This window comes from Oryzias latipes, chromosome 11 (genome assembly GCF_053564925.1).
Source record: "Oryzias latipes strain Hd-rR chromosome 11, Olatipes_Hd-rR_3.1".
Lineage (NCBI taxonomy): Eukaryota > Metazoa > Chordata > Actinopteri > Beloniformes > Adrianichthyidae > Oryzias > Oryzias latipes.
Genome location: NC_136247.1, coordinates 25,845,376 through 25,865,230, shown reverse-complemented (window position 1 = coordinate 25,865,230; position 19,855 = coordinate 25,845,376). Strand labels below are relative to the sequence as shown.

Below are 19,855 nucleotides of genomic sequence, written 5' to 3'. Positions count from 1 at the left end.
CATAAAAATTAACATTGAAACTGCATTTCTGAACATTTTTTTATTTAAATTGTGGTGAATCAGAAGCAGACGAAAAAATGCAGTTTGAAAATGAACGTCTTTCTTTTCCTCGTCTGAGCTGGAATCTGGATCTAAACTGTACAGTTGGATAAATCCAATATTGCTCACCATTTTTGTTGCACCAGTAATAATTGGGGGTGTGAGTGGCTGTAAGCTACTACTGCCAGCCTGCAGAAACTCTTTTTTTTTTTTCTAGAACTCTATTCTATAAATTGACACACAGGATTTTGGATTTTGGCTAAAAAATAGCATAATTATAATTAAAAGAGAACTAGGAATGCTTTGAAAATAGATGAAAAGACGATGGTGGTGGGATTCCAAAGAGCTGATCCTTCTTTAAAGATCCCGTCATACTGATGCATGATCATATTGTTGGTAGTAACAAGGATATGTGGTCAAATGAGGACCAGCTTAAAGTGATTGACAGTTCAAATTTGACCCCACACAAGAAACAAGCTAGAAAGACTGAAAAACTCTGCGGTGTACCTCGCAGCCACTTGGAGTCGTATTTGACGGTCCTGAGAACGGGCCGGTCATCTCCCAGGCTTCTGTAGATGACAGCATCGCTGGCCAGAAAGTCCGTCATGGTAGCAGAGTAGAAATCTCCGCCTAAGGACGCAGTCAAAATGTTGCTTTGTGAAAATGGAGGAATCACTAAAATCCCAGGTGACTGCATTTAGACTTTTGCATTTCCTTCTACAGTTCCTCTGTCTATAAGCAACATCGTACACGACCGAAAAAAAAGACTCCAGTTCACACAAGAAGTCAACTCACCAGCAAAGAGTCCAACATTGGACTGACCGGACTCAAACGGACAGCGAGCCTGACCCACCACTTCCTCCCCGACCTGCTCCATGGAGGTCATCTGAGGGGAGACGGCAGCAGATTCTCTACTTATCCTTTTATGACACCAACATTCAGATTACCATCAAAGCAGACACAAAACAATGACATATACAAGGACAGAAAAGTCTAAACGGATTTTTTTAGATTACATATGGCTGAAAGTGCTTCCTTTTATGTTAATGACACTAATAGAAGAAGCAGAAAGCAGAGATAACTCATTGGAATTTATGCTCAGGGTTACAACTTTCAAACACCAAATTCATATTGTTAAAATGTCACGTAAATCTGTCATTTGTGATGAAATATGTGCTAATAGTATTCACAGGATGTTTGTCAGGGAGGATAATAATGCTGCTAATGAACCTGTGTCAGTCAGTGCTGATTAGAATAACTTAGCATTACTTTACGTGAGAGCTAGTAACACTAATGAAATGCAAAACATGATTATTATGACGACAGGGGGAGCAGAGAGTTTACATGAAAGAAAAGATCTTTGCGTGTCACGAATTGATGCTGAGCAGAATGCGAAGAAGGCAGAACATTGGGCTGCAGCTCTCATAGAAGAAGAGGGAAGAAGAAGAAGAAGAAGAAGTTGGGTTTTGCCGCAGTCGCAGCAAAGTTTATCGGCTGGCGGCCAGTGGTACAAAACATGGACGGCCAAAGTCGGGAAACATTTACACCTCGTCCAATCAGAGCGGCGATCCAGCTGCGCCGACTGCCGCTGTTTCCATTGCTGACCACGCCAACAAGTTTTCAAATCAATCAGGTGGCGGCAGCTAATCTTGAAGATTACAACCATCACACGGTGGCAGTTGTATTTGTGATGGTAGTCCAAGCTTAATTTTTCTAATATATGTCCTACATCAAGAAAAAAATGCCACTAAAATGTTTAAAAAAAAACACAATTTTTACTTAAGCATGTAAAACCACTAAGCCTGAGAGCACAAAACTACTTAAACTGAATTTCATGGTTATCACCATCTTACAATCATCTCCATCATCCTTTAAAAAAACATGACAATGGCTGTTTCCCACTAAAGGGACCTAAGTGCTTTGATAAGTTTGCTGTGAACGGGCAGCTGTGTCAACAGCACAGAGCGCTGACTTCGTTAGCTGAATAGATAATCAGTCGTTTGGAGCCAGAAAAGCCTCAAACATGAATCTCTCTGCTACTCTCTCCCTGTGGGAGCTGATTACTTTTTCAGCGATAAAAGATGATCTTTGACCTTTCTGCCAACTCACTTTTTAGTTTTACTCGGAATCCATTATCCCACCAACAAAATAAATAAATAAATGTATAACTGCTCTTTTGTCACTTCAGTCATATGATTTTTTGTGTCTGTAAAATATTATAACTCCACCTGAGATTGAATTTTAAAAGCTAGCACACAGTTTTTCTTTAAGAACTCTTTTTTTCCGCGATGGTTTTATTGGCCGCCTGAGTGTTGGACACAGGAAAGTTGATGAGTTAAAAGCTCCCAGCGGGACTGGCCACATCAGACAACAAACACTGTGTTCACAATCATCTGCTGCCCTGCATAAACACCTCCTTGATTATGATAAAAGAGCACGGCCTGAAAGCAGCTGCATGATGAATGGCTTACGAATGTTTGCATCATTGTTGCCTCAGTAAATTACATCTCTGGCCTTAAATGAACCTGCTGTTACCTGAAAGGAATAGTAGAGCGACAAAGACCAGATTGAGGGATTCAATGTGCCGAATTAATAAACCTTAACTGTGATTTGATGCTTTAAATTAATAAATCAATTAGAGAAAAAACAGACTTCTTCATCTTACCCCATAACTTGATGAAAAGCCTCATGACTGAAGCCATTTATTCTCTACTACTGTGAGGTTTCACCTGCTAACCTTTTCGTTCATGAAGGGGAAGTGACCAAAAAACTTAATTGGAATGTTGTCCTTTTAATAAAAAGTTGGATCAAACTCAGAGTACAGAGACCTGGAAAATGGACTCCACAGATCTATCCCCTAAAGTCTGGCAGGGACTGTATGTTGTTTTTCTAGTTTAAGTTTCGAATGAAATGCCTCTTTCTTTCTTAAAGTTTTTCATTTTTTTACTTTCCTGCTGACGGATTTAAAAGTACAGGAAGTTTCTGCAGTGAGGAGTACCAGCTGTCAATCAAAGACAGCTACTGCAGATACAATTCAGAATACTTGAATTTCATGCATTTACTTCATGCTATTGAATTTTTATTGCATGAAATTTTGTGTCTCTCTAATGCGGAAAAATAAGAAACCATTTAATTGCAATCAATGGCTAATTTTAACCTAAAATCATTCCAAATATTAACAGATGAAGTCATCAAAACGCACCAATAAAAAGTCATAATAGCTAACATTCTCTGATTTTTGTATCAGAAGCCTTCAGTAAAACGACAAGGTAACTAAAATGTAGTTAATTGCAACAAATCAGTTATAAAGTATTCCTGTCTGATTCAGAAATCTAAAAAGAAGACATTTTCTAAACAGAGAAAAAAAACGGACTTTTTGGAGCTGACACCCTCATGAAGTTTAGATGCTCTAAGCGACCCATCAGCTCTCAACCACTTCAACTGGAGCCATAAAAAAGAGCAAAATAAATAAATTGTAAGCTTTGTTAAGACCACACTTTGCTTCTTTCGATAATTCAATCCAATCCACAAATACCCTAAAGTCTGTTTCCACCACAGCCGTCTGGAAAATGTCAATAGATATCGAACAGGATAAAAACCAGCAATTTATATCATTTTTATTATATTATAAACACTTGTTAGTAAGAAAAAAAAGTAGTAATCGTGTCGTTGTGTTCGGGTCAGTGCCAAATGAGGAAATTAGAGTGTAGTGTGTGGGAATCCTATAAAGTCCCTACACAACGCGGCCACTAAAACACCATTACACACACCTTACTGAAGACCAGAGGCTTAAGAACACCGCACCGTGATCTATAGCATCACCTGTACCTCATAAGTGTGTGCAACCGACATCATCAAAATGAATACACAATGGATTTGCACACACAACAATGGTACGTTCCATTTTTATGATGTCCCTTGAGGTGACCGTGTCTGCCTCAATGGAACAGCAAGACATCTGTGCTCCCTTAGCCCGCCATGGGCCCAGACAACCCAAAAACCAGAAGGACCTGAAGGGTCAGCCCACCGCATGTGACACTTTCCACGTATGAAATTTCAGTCTTTCGTGAAACACGCCCGATATATGCAATTCATAAGTGTTTCTTGCGTTCGTCTTCCGCCGATGTGCGCAAGGTTTCGGCGTATTTATATAAATTTGATTGTGAGCTGTTCAAAATTTTTGGTCGGTTCCGAATAACGTATGTTATACCCAATTATTACATAAACCTTACACAACTTGTGTGTGATTTTTGCAAGATGCATAGGCAAATTTGTGGCTTTCCACGCTCCTTTCACATATGCTTAAAGGACTTTTCTCCCATAATCGCTGTATAACTTGTGTCATGTAAACATGGCATATATCTAATTAAAATTAAGTCATTGATGCAAGAACCTTGGGCCAGAATTGGCTGTTGATTTATGTTTTTTTTTGCATAATTCATTCAAACTTCTGGTCCATTCTTGATGTATCGTGAACATTTCACTTCAAAGACCACAACGTTTCTCACTTTTTCCACATAGATTCACGTAAGACCAATTTTCATGCGTGCAACATGCACAAAATGTACATAGTGGCTGTGTAAACCAGCCTTAAGGCCTTAGACTTACCTTATAATTCCGACAGGTGGGGTTGAAGGCATTGGTCCCGCAGGCGAACAACGTCTCGTCATTTCTGGGAACCAACACTTTGACATAATTGTAGCACTCATCCTACAAAAGAAAAGCATCACAAGAAAAGTCTCGTCAATAAACCAAAGCTGGGACACAATCAGCTTACCGGTAACTACTTCATGATGTTGGCCTAAAAAAGTCTGTTTTTCCATCTCCAATGTGGTTGAAGCCAATAGACGATTTAATGGTACATCCTGGTTGTGAGAAAAGTGGAAGAACGTAAACAACTTTTCAAGTTAATACTCACGCTGTTCTTCCCTCTAACTGTACACTTGCTGACATCTTTGGACTTCCATGTTAATTTCTGAGAAAACAAAAGAAGATAGGGCAAGAGTTGGTTTTGGTTGATTTTTTTAGTAGACGTTGATTAGAACTAAAGGTAAACGCGAGGAGGAAGGCGAGAGGGCGAGGAGGGATATGGTCAGGTGTACTTTGGGAAATTACCCATTCACTGATCTAAAAACATTTTCCATCTCCAGGATATCAGCTCTGTGTTCATCCAAACAGGCCCTGATAAAACAATGAGTAGTTAGGAATATGAAAGGGTCCTGCTGGCCCTGGCCTGGGTGGCGGTCTTGGTCGCCCGGGGGGCGGTTGTTCCCTGCCTGTTCCCGTGTGGCGTTGGGGGGGCTCCGGCTGCCGCTGCTGCTGCGGCGGGGGTATTGGTGTGGGGGTGGCTGGGCGCTCCTCCTCCTTCTTTTCACATTCCACCATCCATTTTAGAAGAACATAAACACTCACCTGAGCACAGGTGTTAGCTCACCTTTGCACTAATAGTTTGCATGATTGAATGAAAGATTTCACACTAGTTGGTTTAAAGGCATAGGTATGCGTTCGTGAACACTATCTGTTTTGTGTGCATGTTGACATGTGGACATTTTTGCGGCTAGCAGGTGTGTTGATAATATTTGAGTGTGTGTGAACAGGCCCCGCCCTTTTTGTACTACATTTGAACCGTACCGTAACGATAAACAACCAGTAAACCTGCCTGCTCTATGCTGCTTCATGGTCTTACCCCCCTTCCCCTCCTATTATCACCCTCCTACCCCCCCCTCTCTCTAACGTCCCTCTCTCTTCTTCCCCTCTTTCCTTTTCCGTCCGGTCCAACACCAAAGATTTTCAAACATGATTGAAATTAATAAAGTTTGGCCTCAATTACAAAAGGGGTTTATTCAGACATACCTTTGGTTTGTCTGAAGATGAATAACCCCTCTTGTTAAAATAAAATATGTCCAACACAAGAGGCCCTCAGCTCTCATCTGTTTGCCTAGCTGTTGGACAGGACAAGTTAAAAAAAAAAAAAAAAAAAAAAGGAATATGAAAGATCGTAAAATACTTTTTTCTTTGTGTTTATTTGATTCTATTAAAGACATTTGGATAAGAATGACGGTACCGCGATTTAGCCGTAGCTTCAGCTTTTTTTCGGGAAAAGTCCCGCCCCTTCAACTGTCTCCACCAATTATTCTTGGAGGCTTAATCATACGTCATAAGTCTGACCAATCAGAAGTGGTTAAAGTCTTCACTTCCTTGTTCCGATTTTGCTCATAAAGTTGCTCAGTTCCAACAAAAATACCAGCTAAAGTTCGTCTTTAGCGGTGTAGCTTTCCGTGGGATTCGGTAACAGACCATGGAAAAAGTGAACAAAACAATGAAGCTCACAGAAAAGATTCTGTCTGCGTTCGGCGGCTGTTCGCACTACATCTCCCATGATGCATTGGGTTAAAGTGACAGCCTCTCAGCGCACAATGAATCCTTGTTAAACGTCTTGAAACCACAACGAACACACATCAAACAGTTTTTAAATCTTCTAACTTAACTTTTATTACATCTTTTAGAAAAAACAGCTGCAGCTTCCAGCTTTTTCTGCCACAATTATCACAAAAATGCATGTGAGATTGTGGAGGGGCTGTAGATCAATACAGACTATGAGTTTCTACATTTTTTATTTTTATTTTCTAATTTTGGTGTGCCGCAGGATTTTTGTCAAGGTTAAAGTGTGCCGTGGCTCAAAAAGGGTTTAAAAACACTGAACTAATGGAACGGTTTAAGCAAAAAGCTAATTTGAGTCCAGTGATTCAGGCTTCAGAAATTTGAACTTCAAAAGAAGCTGTACTGTGAATTCACTCTTTGAATCCACTGGAAAAGAGTTGGGATTTTAGTTTCTGGTGTCAAATTAATCCGTTAAACAACAACGAGATTTCCTATGCTCAACTAAATAATAGCTTAGAGGAGAAGTCGGAATCTTTTTAAAAGTGTGATGAAAAAGGGAAAAAAATATGGAAGAAAAGCTGGAAATACCTGTTCTTTAGTTTCTTGTGGCTCCAAAAACGTATGGGACAAAAATCTGATTTCTAAAATTTAATTTGGAAGAATGGAGTGCTAAATTCACAAATGGTACCAAAAACTAAAAATAAAGGATAGCTGACATATCTTTCTCTTTATTATGTCGTTTTTGTTTTTCTCAACAACCACTATTTTGAAAAAGTTTTTAATTTGAGAACTTCTGAGACAAAACTGAAGTTTTCATGTGAACCTTTAGGCTTTTTGTCACCTGAAAAGTGAGTAATTGTTAAAGTCATTTTCATTTATTCATATTTAAAAAGCATAAACCAAAAGCAGGAGTTTACAATAAATCCCGTCTTTAGGTAAATGTGTGTAAAAGAGCTGAATAAGGCTGAATAACGAGTGCAACATGTCACATCAAAGACTCCATGTAAACTCAGTAACCCACAATGCACCAGAAGGCCCATTTAATGTCAGGAGCCACACAGTAACCTTTTCCCTTTGATAAGCAGGAGGTGTGCAGATCAAAGGAAATGTGTCCTTTGTGCTGCGTCACACATTACAAGCTGCTGGGATTTTTCTTCTGCCGCCCAGATGGTAGTGTCGTCTTTGCCGTGATGTTAAAGTCCTTACGTAATAAGACGTAATCCCAAAGTGAGGCAGCAGCATTTTTATCCGATTATTCGCCATCACACTCAAACGCTATCTAATTATGCCGTAACGGTTTCTTTTGTTTGTGCGTCTGCAACAAACACTGTTGAGCAACACTGAAGGAATTTTATCAGATTTATTTTTTAGGTTTATTAAATTCCCCAAAACAATTCCACTCATCCTGCTTGGTTTTTGCTCTTTTTTTTCAAGAGAACAGTCCTTAGAAAAGAGTAATTAGAGTAGACTTCATTACCTCAATCAAACATGCTCCACCGATAAGATTAATTGAGGGCGGGGTTAACTGGAAATGAAGTTGGACAGCACCCATCAATTATGCCTTTGGATTTATCACTCAGGTCGATTTACTATTAGAAATTGGGGTTCCTCTGGGCTTTATCCTCGACACACTTTCAGTTTGGCCGTAACCCTCAGCTGTTTGATGAAGATCGGATTAAGACATTGCTACAATTTCCTTAACTATTTGTTTGTGTATTTATTCATTTCAAACATATTTTATAAGCTCTTTCACTCATATGAATGCTACAATCCACTATGGGTATAAATGCCAAATCTTTGATTTATTTAAAATCCTAATTTGACTCAACATTACGTTTCCGATATTGATGCATTTGTCAGAATTTCCATTACTAAACCAATTTTTTTTTAATTATACCAAAAAAAGGTGGAACTTTTATAAATAAAATGACAAAAATTTTACACAAAAAAGGTTAAAAGTGATTGGTTTAAAATAAAGTCTAATAATTTGATTTAATTACAGTATAAATATGTTAAATCCTATAACAGACACACAGTTTCCAGTATAGCTAATTTAAACCCCAAATTAATATTTCTCCCATTTGTGTTGCCACAAACATCAGCGATGAAACACACTTAGACGTAACCTGCTGACTCCCACATCCCGATTATATAGTGCTGATAGGTTTTTGCTCTTTGCAAGCACCTGATCCAAAAATAAACTGTTTATTATACAAATTGACTCACCAGCTGGGGAACAAAATCTTCTGAAGCTGTCGTTAGGTTCACCGCAAACACGTGATCCCTGAGAAGCATAAAGCACAGAGTCACAGTTCAAAGATTTGCACCCCACAAGACTTATCTCCGCCCCATTGAAGGCACTCGTTTTAATCTGTGTATTAGAAAATCTAAAATATGATTGTCAGAATATATGCCAATACATCCTATAGCAACATCTTTCTTTTCATAGAACCACAAAGAGAAATATTGACATATGGATCATCCAAGTCAGGTTGGATGGATCAGTTAGCTTAGAATGGGTTTGAAGAGATTTATTTAACCTATTGAGCCATTTAATGAAAGAACACCACTATATAAACATTTTCTTTTTAATTATTTGTGTGTTTTGGACTCTTACCTAGCTGCGATATAGAGCATGTGATTAATGCGCAGCATTCTCTGAAAGTCCAGACCCAGACGCAGCGTGTCGTTGTCCTGAAGCAATCCCTGAAAGCCCGGATACCTGTACGAGTCTGCAAACGCCCAAACACAACCTTCTGGTCTATTTGCATGTCTTAATATTGTAATAGTTTGATTGGCAGGTCTAGTCTTTGGTTCCAAATAAAGACAGCTAAAAGAGATTTATACAATTTTGCACTGGCTCTAAATACAGTAAAAGTATACTAGCAACAAAATTAAAAAATAAAATATCACAGATAATTCATTATACTAAACACTATAGGAGTTTTTTATTTTATTTTAGGTAAATAAAAGATGCAGTAAATCTAAAAAAACCAGCAAAACCAAATCAATAATCCGCTCATTATTCCCCACAAGACCCACTTAAAGAGATCCACTCACGCTCCGAGCTGACCACGACCAGAGGCTCCAGGTCTTTGGGGAAAGTCGTGGTCGATGCCGACTCGGACAGGAAGCGGGACGTGAGGGGGAGAAGCAGCAGCGGCAGCAGCAGTGGAGACCGCCACAGCAACAGCCGGCTGGTCACTTCCATCTTTGCAGGGAAACTTCAGAGGGGAGGGGGTGGGGGGGGTGGGAGGGCTGGGGGGGGGGGTGAGGTGAGTGTGTCAGCAGATCATGGTGTGCAGTTGCTGCAACGACACAAATAAAAGACACTTGAAATGAGAAAAATCGGCGTTATGCTGATCTAAAGGCCATGTCACACAGCTTAGATGTATATTTTATGCATTTTCAACGTATGAAATGTTGGTCTTTCGTGAAATATACGTGACATTTGTCAGTGTTTCTCACGTTCCTCATTCGTCGATGTGCGCAGATGTCTGTCAAAGTTGGCCAAGGTTTTTTTTAACTAATTTTAGTGTTGAGCTGTTCAAAATTTGGTCGAGAATTACGCAGTTTATGCATATTTTGCGTAGTTAATAAGCAATTATTGCCTAAATCTTACTGTAATCTTTGTTAGATGCATATGCAAATGAGTGGCTTTCCACGACCGTTCCATGTATGTCTGACGGACTTTTCGCGCATATAGCACAGATTTATCCAACTTTTATACTGTGTATCACTGTGTAGCACATGTCACGTTCAAATAAGGTAATTGGCTCTAACACTAACACTGGCTCTAACTTACAGTGTTAAGTCATAAATGACTAGTTTAGCCCTTCATTGCTGCCCTGCAGGCCAATAAAACAAACACACAATTAATGACATTAATGAGCCGCCATGATACCAAAGAGTACATACACATCAAAAGTTCTTCTTAAAATGAAAAAAAAACACAAAAATCCATCTAGTTTCAAATGCTGTTGTGCAGCAGTTTTTGTGATCATCATTGACTGTATCTGAGAACTGGACCCATAGACAATGACTTCCTTCCAGCCCCAAGCAAACAAAGTCAATTCAGTGGTCATTTTTGGCAACTCGATGCATCAACTTGGAGCCAGACGTCGCCACCCAGCAGTGATTATTCCAAGTTGGTCTGATTGATTATTTCTATGGCAACCTCTCTCACCAATCAGAATTGAACTTGTTGGAAGGCCACACCCCGTCACATGAAAGCGGGCTTGTTTCATACGTTTGTTGGACGTGGAGGCCAGCAGGCTCCACCTGCTATCTGATTGGCCAGTTCACTTAATTAACTTGCAGTACAGAAAACATAATGAAAAAAATGAGGATCGTCAAGAAGTTTAAAAAAGAAAAAGGTATCAATTCATTTCTTATGACCTCAATTGTTCTTGTTGGGAATCAGTGATTTAATTTGAACACTTCTGCAGGTAATGATGCTCCATTTAAACTAATTATTTCATTTCACTAAAGGAAATGCTTCACTAGTTCAGTGGTCCCCAACCTTTTTAACGCCACGGACCGGTATGACGTCATACAAAGTTTTCACAGACCGGTCTTTAAGACGTGGTGGACAATTACTGCGATGACTGCAGCTCTCTGCTTGCACAGAGGACGGGCCAAATGTGGACCAGACACTCAGGTGTGTGAGAACTAAATGGACTTTACTTTTTGTAAACCGCCTCCTAATTAAATCTGGGCTGGTTCCCTCTTTCAGACCTTCCAGCTGTCATTTTACAACCTGGTTTGTCGTCAAAGGAAAGAGAAAGTCTGAAGGTCCCGTCAGTCAGGAGTTTCACGGTTTTAACAGCTGGGCAGCCTGTCGAAGAATCCCGTCTGCGTTGAATCTTCTTGAATAGTTTGTTTATCAAGTGAGAGAATCTCAAGTTTCTATGACTGGGAGAACAACAGCAAGTCTGGATGCATAAATGATCCCGTTTAGCTGGTTTTACAGCAAAAAGCAACACAAGGCTTCTTTGAAGAAATACTTGTTAATGTTTTAATAAGCTGTGCAAAAAATAACTTCAAAATTGAGAATTTCTTTTAAAATAAAAAGTCTTTAGCCGACTAAGACCGTCATCTCAGAGGTCATCTGATATTTTCAGCAGTTATCTATGTGAGACCACTACACCAATAATTATGCTATATATGGGAAAGGTAAGAAAAAAAAACTATATGAACCTATAAAGGCAATACAAAAGCAAAATAAACAAAACACATTTTTGGAGAACCTTTTTCCTTATATTTAAATGCCCCCTGCATTTCGGTCACTTGTGTTTTTTTGTCACTATTATAATCAACCTTTATTTAAACGGGTCAAACCCATTGAAGTCAAGATGTATTTTGTAAGAGGGAGGAGAAAAACTGTCGGTTTGTTTCCCAAAATTAGTCAGTTTCAAATTTACTTTCAAGTAAATGCTTAATTAAGGTCAATTTGGAACAAAAGGGGTTTGATGCTTAATTGCATCAACCATAGGCATTAAAAGAGTTGGATAGAAAACACATTTTAACAACTTTTAAGAGTCCAAAATGTCATTAAATCTCATCAAAAGTAAAGGTCTGAAAAACTTCTTGACATTTCACATTTTGACATTAGTCAGAATAAATGTTAGAGGTAAAATGACATCATAAACATCAGTGCCAAAAGTGATGGAAATGTCGCAGCAAGCGTGCCAGGGTGTGGGAAAAGTAAACGCACACAGGCACAGTGGTAATAAATGACACTTTGGTAAATACGCAGGATTTCTTCTCGCCTTTTCCTGCCATAAAAATGATGAACATATGAAACAAACGTCTGAAACCACCGACACGAGTCCCATTTTTCAATAAGAATGGTCCTTCAAAGTGTGGAGTGGAAACCGTGTGTGTGTGTTTTTCCTGAATCATTAGTTTGCTGCTAGAGGCTAAACCAGATCTAATGTCAATTCTCATTCAGCGAGACAGGCCTGAGATAAACAACCTGGTCTAATGACTAGTCTCTCTCTCTCTCACACACACACAGTTCACCTTGGAGAAAAGACAGCTTTATTTAGGACTTGTGCAACACATTTCGTCCCATTTCCCAAATGTAATTTACACCCGGAAGTGCGAGTGGTGGACACGGAGAGATTTCTTATCGCTGCAGAAGAACGAGAAGGTTCTGGCCGTCTGTGACGCGCCCCCATGTTTAGGGCTGATCTCATTTCTCTCCTCAACAAGCTCTACACAAATGAGTTCCATTTATCTGTAATGAAAAGCCGCCACAGTGACTAATTACATGTTGCTCCTTACTTCCCCCTCAGTGATCAGAAGTGTCATCACCCCCGGAAGTTTGAAGTCAAGCTGACCTCTTCTTCTTTTATGTCATTAGTTGGGTAACGTCTGCCAGACTTTTAGTGAACGGTCTCAAACTCATAAAGCTAAGTGTTGAGCTGGAACAGAACCCCAAAGAGAGGAACTGTAAACAAATACGGAGCATAAATCAAATGCTTCGGTGTATTAATCAGCGAGTGAAGTGACTGTTGAACTGTTAAAAGTTGGGATTTGTTGAAGCGTCCATCTGCCTTTGAATTTTAATTTATAAATTTTTTAAATTTGAATTTTAAATTTTAAATTACTGTGGTTCAATCTCGCCTCCCATGAAGCGGCCTCCCATGTTTAACCCCACCTCTGTGACCCTCTGTTGTGGTCTCTGCTTCATATACACTCATTTTTAGTACAGAGGGGAACTCTAGTTTGTGTGAAGAATTAAAGTTGCTTCAAAAATCCATCATTCTACCACAAAAAACTGGAGAACACAGCTGCCTTTTACTCAATCAGAAAAAATACTAAAGAGATCATTATGACCCTTTTTTCTGCCAACCGATCAAAGAACATACAGGATTATTTTTCTTCAAATATTCAAGCTCAGATACTTTGTACAGAGAAGTCGGGGTTTCTAGTAATTAGGTGAATTTTAAGGGATATATCAGTTTTACAATTAATATATTTCATTTTTCACTCCAGATCTTAACCATATGGATTTTTTAACATTGGATAATCCAAGAACAATTTTCTTCTCTAAGGTTGATGTGACTTTCTTTATTATACCTATTTTAATTTATTTTTTTATTTGGTGGGGACAGCAATTAACGGGGACCAAAATAAATATAAAAATTAAAACACAAATTAAGAGGCCAAATTTGACCCAGTGGGTCCATTTGCTTAAAGATTGTTGCAACTTTTAAACAATATATTTTTGCATCTATACATAAAACCGCACATTCCTGAAACTGAAGCCAACCAGGAACCATCAACAGTTGCAGTTCTACAAATGTCCACTGGAGGCAGGTTTTAGCACAACTTCCAGTTGATGCACACATTAAAAAGTCCATGTTTTAATCCTATACTTTAATGTTTTGCTGTATAGACTGTGTATTTTAGATGTCTATACAGAACAATACTTTATTCTAAGTAAATTTAATTTTTTACTCACGTTAGCATAATTATAAGTATCACAAGAGTTGGATTTCAGTCATGGTACAAGCTCAGACTTTTAGTTGCTGCATTGAAGTAAATGAAAGTGCTTATTCATACACAGTATTGCAATTATACTGTTAATAAGTAATAAGGAAGACAGAGTGCAGCACAGAACGTGCTGCCTAAGTAGTGTTTTTGACTAAAAGCTAAAATTCACTTTAAGATTGCACAACTTGAGGCTAAAACTTGCTAAAGTGCAGAGGCATGCAAGTGAAAGCAGATTTCACGCTTAAATTTCATCCGGTTGATCCATTTTTAGTCCTCCAACTTCCCCGCTCCCCTCCTACTGCAGGCTGAAACTTGTTTGTCTCTTCAAAAAAATGTCAATATTACGCAAGCAGAGCTCAATAAAAGGAGCCACTAATGAACTCTTCTTAGGAAATGGGACTAAATAATGGAGCTCATTGGTTTTCAGGATTAGCGAACAAAACCTATGTTCAGTTTTTTTTTTCTTTTTTTGGAGCTTTTACATGAGAAAAACTTGATAATGCAGTTTATGGGAAACCGTGATGTGCATTGTTTCTAAATAACTCCAATTAGATAGATATTTTTTTCTCTAAGCTGCCATTTCTTTTATTTTAGATTTTTTTCTCAGAACATTTGTTTTTTTTCTTTCACTAAATCCAAATCTTAATTTAATCTAATCTTTTGTAAGGTTCTGAAACATTTCTTCCCCAACTTCTTTGCATAAAATGAGAAAAGCCAAAGCCCTCCCTTTGAGGAATTGGCCCTGCTCCTTTTGATAATGGAAACATCCTGCTCTCCTGGAACTTGCATGTTTCTACAGTCAGAGGAAGATTATTCTAGCCGGAACAATGTCTCGTTTACAAGTCAAACAGATGTTTCCCACCGGGTTTAACGCTTACTCCAGTCTTTGCAGTCAATTACAATGATTTATGGGAAAGACCAACATTCAGGCTGCTTCATGGCTAACAGGAGTCGGATTGATCCCTTCGTTTGCTTACAGATCATTTCAACTGCTACCTATGGGAGGTAGAATATTAACCTGAACTCATCTAACTAATTACTCCAGCTGTGTAATCAATATTGATAAACATCAAAATAATCCACAGCAGAGAGCTGACCACTTTCAAAATGTTTACTTTTCACTCCCTTTTGGCATTTTTTTAACAAACAAAAAAAGATGAGATAATCGCTATGAAAACTCAGTTTAGTGCTGCTGTTTACAGGAGAATATGTGATCTGTGGACTTTTTCCAACCTCTGAAATTGCCTGATGGCAGTTCAGTTCTGTTTAATCAAGTTTATTTATGTAGCCTCTTTTCATAAAACAAAAGTCACCTTAAAACTTTTGTTGTGGAGAAAGTAAACAGGCTAAATTCAAGTCTGCTTAAACGCAGTCCAATCCCTGCCAATTACAATCTAATTAATTCCAATTCACCCTGGTGAAATAAACAGCTGGTTGCACTCAGAGTGTCAGCGCTTCATAGCTGCAGCATCCAGGCGGGCCTGCTAATTGACAAAAGGCGGCGCAGCTTTCCTCGCTAAAGACAAGAGCACATCATTGACTCGACTGGAAAGAGGCTTTTTAGACAGGATGGGTTTCTTTGCTGCACAGCTGTCACTAAACGTGTATCCTGCTGCACTACAAACGCTGCATTCAGAATCTGTAAAACGGTCATGTCCGCGAGCCTCACACCACGACTTCCCGGTAGCATTTTGGCTTCCCGCTGAAGCTAAATCAGTGGATTTTCTCCTCCACCTCTGAGCTGCATCCCTGGACGTCTGCTAGATTTAAGCAGTTTATTCTGTAAAGTTAGATATTAAGAATTCAAGTAATATTCAAAGATAGAACCTATAGAAATCGATAAATTAATAATCATCAGAAAAGAAAACGTATGCATTGCTTTTTGAAAAAAGAAAATGTTCACGTCATGCCTTAAGCTTTATTTAAATGTATTAAATCTACAACAACAAATTAAACATTTTTATAAATCATAGAAAATACAAAAAAGGATTTGTATTTTATTTTTTTTCAATTGAACTAGTCTCCAACTATGAATCTCCTCTGTGAGCCAATTCCATGGAGGTCACGGCGCTGTCCATGGTGCTGACACTGACAGACTGCAGCACACAGCAGGGCTGACCCGGCATAAAGCTCAGGTTAATTTATAATAAATATGAGAGGAAGATAACAGCAGAAAGGTGAGCTCATATTAGGCCACTTTAGTTAATGGAGACCTTGTTAATGTCATATATATTTAGTCAGTCTAGCTCCTTTTGGTTTGCGGAAGTGAAAGCGCTCTTTTCTTTTTTTCTCTTTTTGCAAGATTCAGAATACTAATTTAGCCTTGTGGGCTGTAGCTGAAGAAAGAGTTTCATACAATTCTGGTACTTTTCTCTTTATGACCAAAAAAGGCTTAAATAAAGTCAATGTATTTTGAAGGATATCTAATTTTTTAATTTTGTAAAATATCAAAAACATCTCTAAATTATAACAAAGAAATCTAGAAGGATTGAACAACACAGTTTCCTCATGACTCTACAGATGTTTTTTTCAGATGGAAAGGGTTCATTTCTTCAGTTTTTTAGACATATATTTAGTCTGGCATTGAATAAAAAGGTTTTGGCTCAAATACAGTGTGACGAGAAAGACAATCATTTGGGAATTTTTATGTCACATCCGTTTTTTCTCATCTACTCTAAGATGAAGCCTAACCCTAAGACATTTCAAAGTAAGGTAACATTGACCGAGACGCTTCATGGCTAACAGGGAGATGAGCGTACAAAAGAGCTGTGATGGAAACTTATTTTAACCAAAAACTTTGGCTAATTTGTTACTTTTGCTTTAATCCACACAGCAATCGAAGATTGTAACCATCTCTGCAGATGCTCCTCATGTAATTTCAGAAGAGATTAGAATTATGACAAAGATCAGGTCTTTAGAGTCCTGGACACTTGGAAATCTATCTTCCATACATCTTCTGTGTTGTCTTGTGTGTTTTTTATTCTTCATATAAGATGTTTGATATACATCTGGCTCTTCCTTTTCTTTATCCTTTCCTTTTTCGTTGTTAAAAAAACATATATCATAATATAATCATAATATATCTTATTTTAATATGTATTTTTTAATGCAAAATCCTAAAACAGTCTTCACAGTTATCAATTTAAGGCAAATTATTTTTTTAAGAGGATTTGAAAAAAATTTAAATAAAAAAAAAGAAATCATGTTGAAATGATTACATATAAAAAAGAAAATCAAGAACCAAAAAAAAGGGGGGATCAATTATAACGGGTTAAATGTAGGAAACTACAGAAAAACCACAAGAAAGCACATTTATAACAGTAAATGTTTTATGGTTTAGTATAAAAACCCATATTTTCCAGGTCATTCCTTTAACATTTGTGTTTCTTTACTCTTGTTTGCTCGCCTCTTCTCGTCTAACCACCAACTCTCTGATCTTCTTTGTGCAGGAACTCATCATTTTTATGAACAGCATCTGCTTCAGTTCAGATCGCTGAAAGAAAAACTTCTGTGGCCGTTTTGTGTTTGCGTGTCAGATCAACAGCGGTTCACCTGCGCGGCTCGCTGGTGTCAGATTAACTGTTGTCAGTGTGACTTAGAGATTTTAATGAGATTGGAGTCAGACAGGTCACAGAAGCTGCAGCAGAGAGGATTATTATAAAGGCTGATAAGTGGTAATGAAATTATGCTCTGCAGTGGGAGGGCAAATGTACTAATTTAGTCATTTATAGAGAGGAAGGTGGGCAGCGGGTTGCACAGAAGCTTCATTCTTAACACTGATAAAAACAGAGACATAAAGCATAAAAACTACGTTCATTTTGGCGATATTTGTAATGTCTTTTAGCTTTGAATTAACTTCTTCTTTACAGTAGTAAGTTAAGACGTATCTCTTAATTTAATAGTTACATTAGTCAGCAGCAGATCACCGTAAGGTGTTCTCTGACTGACTTTAGACTCAGAGCTGCAGAGGATCAGGAAAAATGGTTTCTGTCTGCCTTGGATGTTTTCATTTTTCCACATCCAAACACAGATTCTGGCTTGGTGGGCTCAGCAGGAGCCTCAGTCTGTGAAGGAAAGTGTGCCATCAGACGACTGTGACTTTAAATAAGCTGCTGTGTGTGCGCGCGCGTGTGTGTGTGTGTGCGTGCGTGCATGCGTGTGTGTGTGTGTGTGTGTCGGCCTTGAATGAGCGCTCCAAGTGCCAGACTGAGAAAGTGGAATCAGTTTTCATCCTGACAGGCAATACAGCAGCTTTTCCCATTGTGTGCATGTGTGTGTTTGTGTGTGTCAGGCTGAAGGACAAATTTGGACAAAAACACTTTAAAGGGGCTAAAGCGACTCAGAGACCACCTAAAAGGAGGGGAACTGAGACACCCAGAAGGGGGCGAAACGGGAGATGGAAAAAAATAGACTTGTAAGCTTTTTTTTTTTTTCCTCAGGCTCCTCGCTGTTTTCCTTGAGTGTTTATTATATTAATGACGACATTTCGGGATGAATGCAAAACGGATCTGAGCTGTAATCAATCTGAAAGGCTCAGATTTGGGAGGCAGAGCAACACAAGTTTAAGCTCTGTGAAATTCTGATTTCATGCAGCTCGCTGTCGGGCCTTTCTGTTTCCCCCCCGTTCGCCACAGACTGCGAGAATGCTCGCCAAGCATTTTCTGGCCTCAGTACAGATCTGCCTTCGCTTCTTAAGAAAAAAGATATATTTTTGTTATCTGGAAAAAGCTGGATCCTGCTTTAAAGTATGATGTCTAAAAGGAAATGTCAACAGTTTGCTTGAGTTGAGAAAGTCGCACATATGACGTTGTCTAAAATATTAATAGTATTTCATATCTGAAGGAGGCTTTCGATCTTTACCTGGACTGTTTTTCAAACGTATAACCCTGAGCGCGTCAGCAACCCGCCGTCCCTGTGAGTCTTCCCTCCAAAACGGCGACACAACCGAGTCTAAATGAATGAATTAGAAACGGCCCAAATGGAAACTTTTGCTCTGTGCATGCAGACCCACAAAATGACATGCAAACACTTTCAAAGATCTTTCTAAAAGAAAATAAAAATACGATAGGTGTGATGTTGGACAATCAGCGTGGATGATCCTTAAAACTACAGGAACTCAAAGGGGTTCATCTTCTACAAGAAAACTGTGTTCTTTAAAGCCTGTTCTGGAAATGTTCCCAGCAGAACGTTGGTTTGTCATCATGTCAATAATACACACCTGTACTTACAGTGAGAAAAGCAAAAACAAACAAATCAAGTGGAAAAGGCAGCAACAAGGTCTACAGACTGAAAAACAACCCAAAATTTAAAAAATAAAAAACTTGTGACAATATTGAAATCAAAAAACTGATAATGGCTAAAAATCAACTAAAGTAAATAGAAAACAAAAAGAGGGAAAAAACATTTTCAAAGATTTGCTTATTTGATTTTCTATTTTACTGTTACTAAAGTACATTTTTAAAATATATTCCAATAGTAACTGAAGTCCAGTGCCTTAATCACCTTTTTTTTTCATATAAAGCTCTTAACTTACAATGATTGTATATTTTTAAGCATTAATCCAAACCTCAAAGCTCCAATGCAATGAAATTCCTGTGTTTATGTCCTCATGATGGAGGACGTATAACTAAGTTCCACTCTGATCATCTTCTAATCTATTTTCAAAGCGTTCCCAGTGGTCTTTTAATGAACATTATGCCGTTTTTAGGCTAAATAGAAAAGAAAAACTGTTGTTTTCTTCTGCAGAGCAGCAGGAGTTCATCAAAAACAGAGTTGTGGGCAGGACTGTTGGCGCTGAAGTATGCATCCACTGATCCCCTCTCCTTTTCAAGCTATACATCAAGCTTTACTTGACTGTGTTTTGTTTTCTTCCTTGTTATCTTTCCTCCATATACTTATTTATCGCACAAACATAAATGTACAAATACAGCCT

The 19,855-nt window shown here is 38.4% G+C and overlaps 1 protein-coding gene across 4 annotated transcripts in view; it reads right to left on the bottom strand.

Annotated features, from left to right (window-relative positions):
- LOC101160329 (semaphorin-6C) overlaps positions 1 to 19,855 on the bottom strand; it is a 203,229-nt gene that overhangs the window by 53,769 nt on the left and 129,605 nt on the right. For all 4 annotated transcript variants that reach the window (XM_078955080.1, XM_020706938.3, XM_011480925.4 and 1 more), the window contains exons 4-10: positions 9,481 to 9,728; positions 9,038 to 9,152; positions 8,647 to 8,704; positions 4,958 to 5,014; positions 4,648 to 4,749; positions 835 to 925; positions 547 to 669 (exon numbers count right to left, since the gene is read on the bottom strand). In XM_078955080.1, coding sequence (XP_078811206.1) covers positions 547 to 669; positions 835 to 925; positions 4,648 to 4,749; positions 4,958 to 5,014; positions 8,647 to 8,704; positions 9,038 to 9,152; positions 9,481 to 9,631 — 697 coding nt within the window. In that variant the 5' untranslated portion in view covers positions 9,632 to 9,728. The remainder of the gene's footprint in view (positions 1 to 546; positions 670 to 834; positions 926 to 4,647; positions 4,750 to 4,957; positions 5,015 to 8,646; positions 8,705 to 9,037; positions 9,153 to 9,480; positions 9,729 to 19,855) is intronic.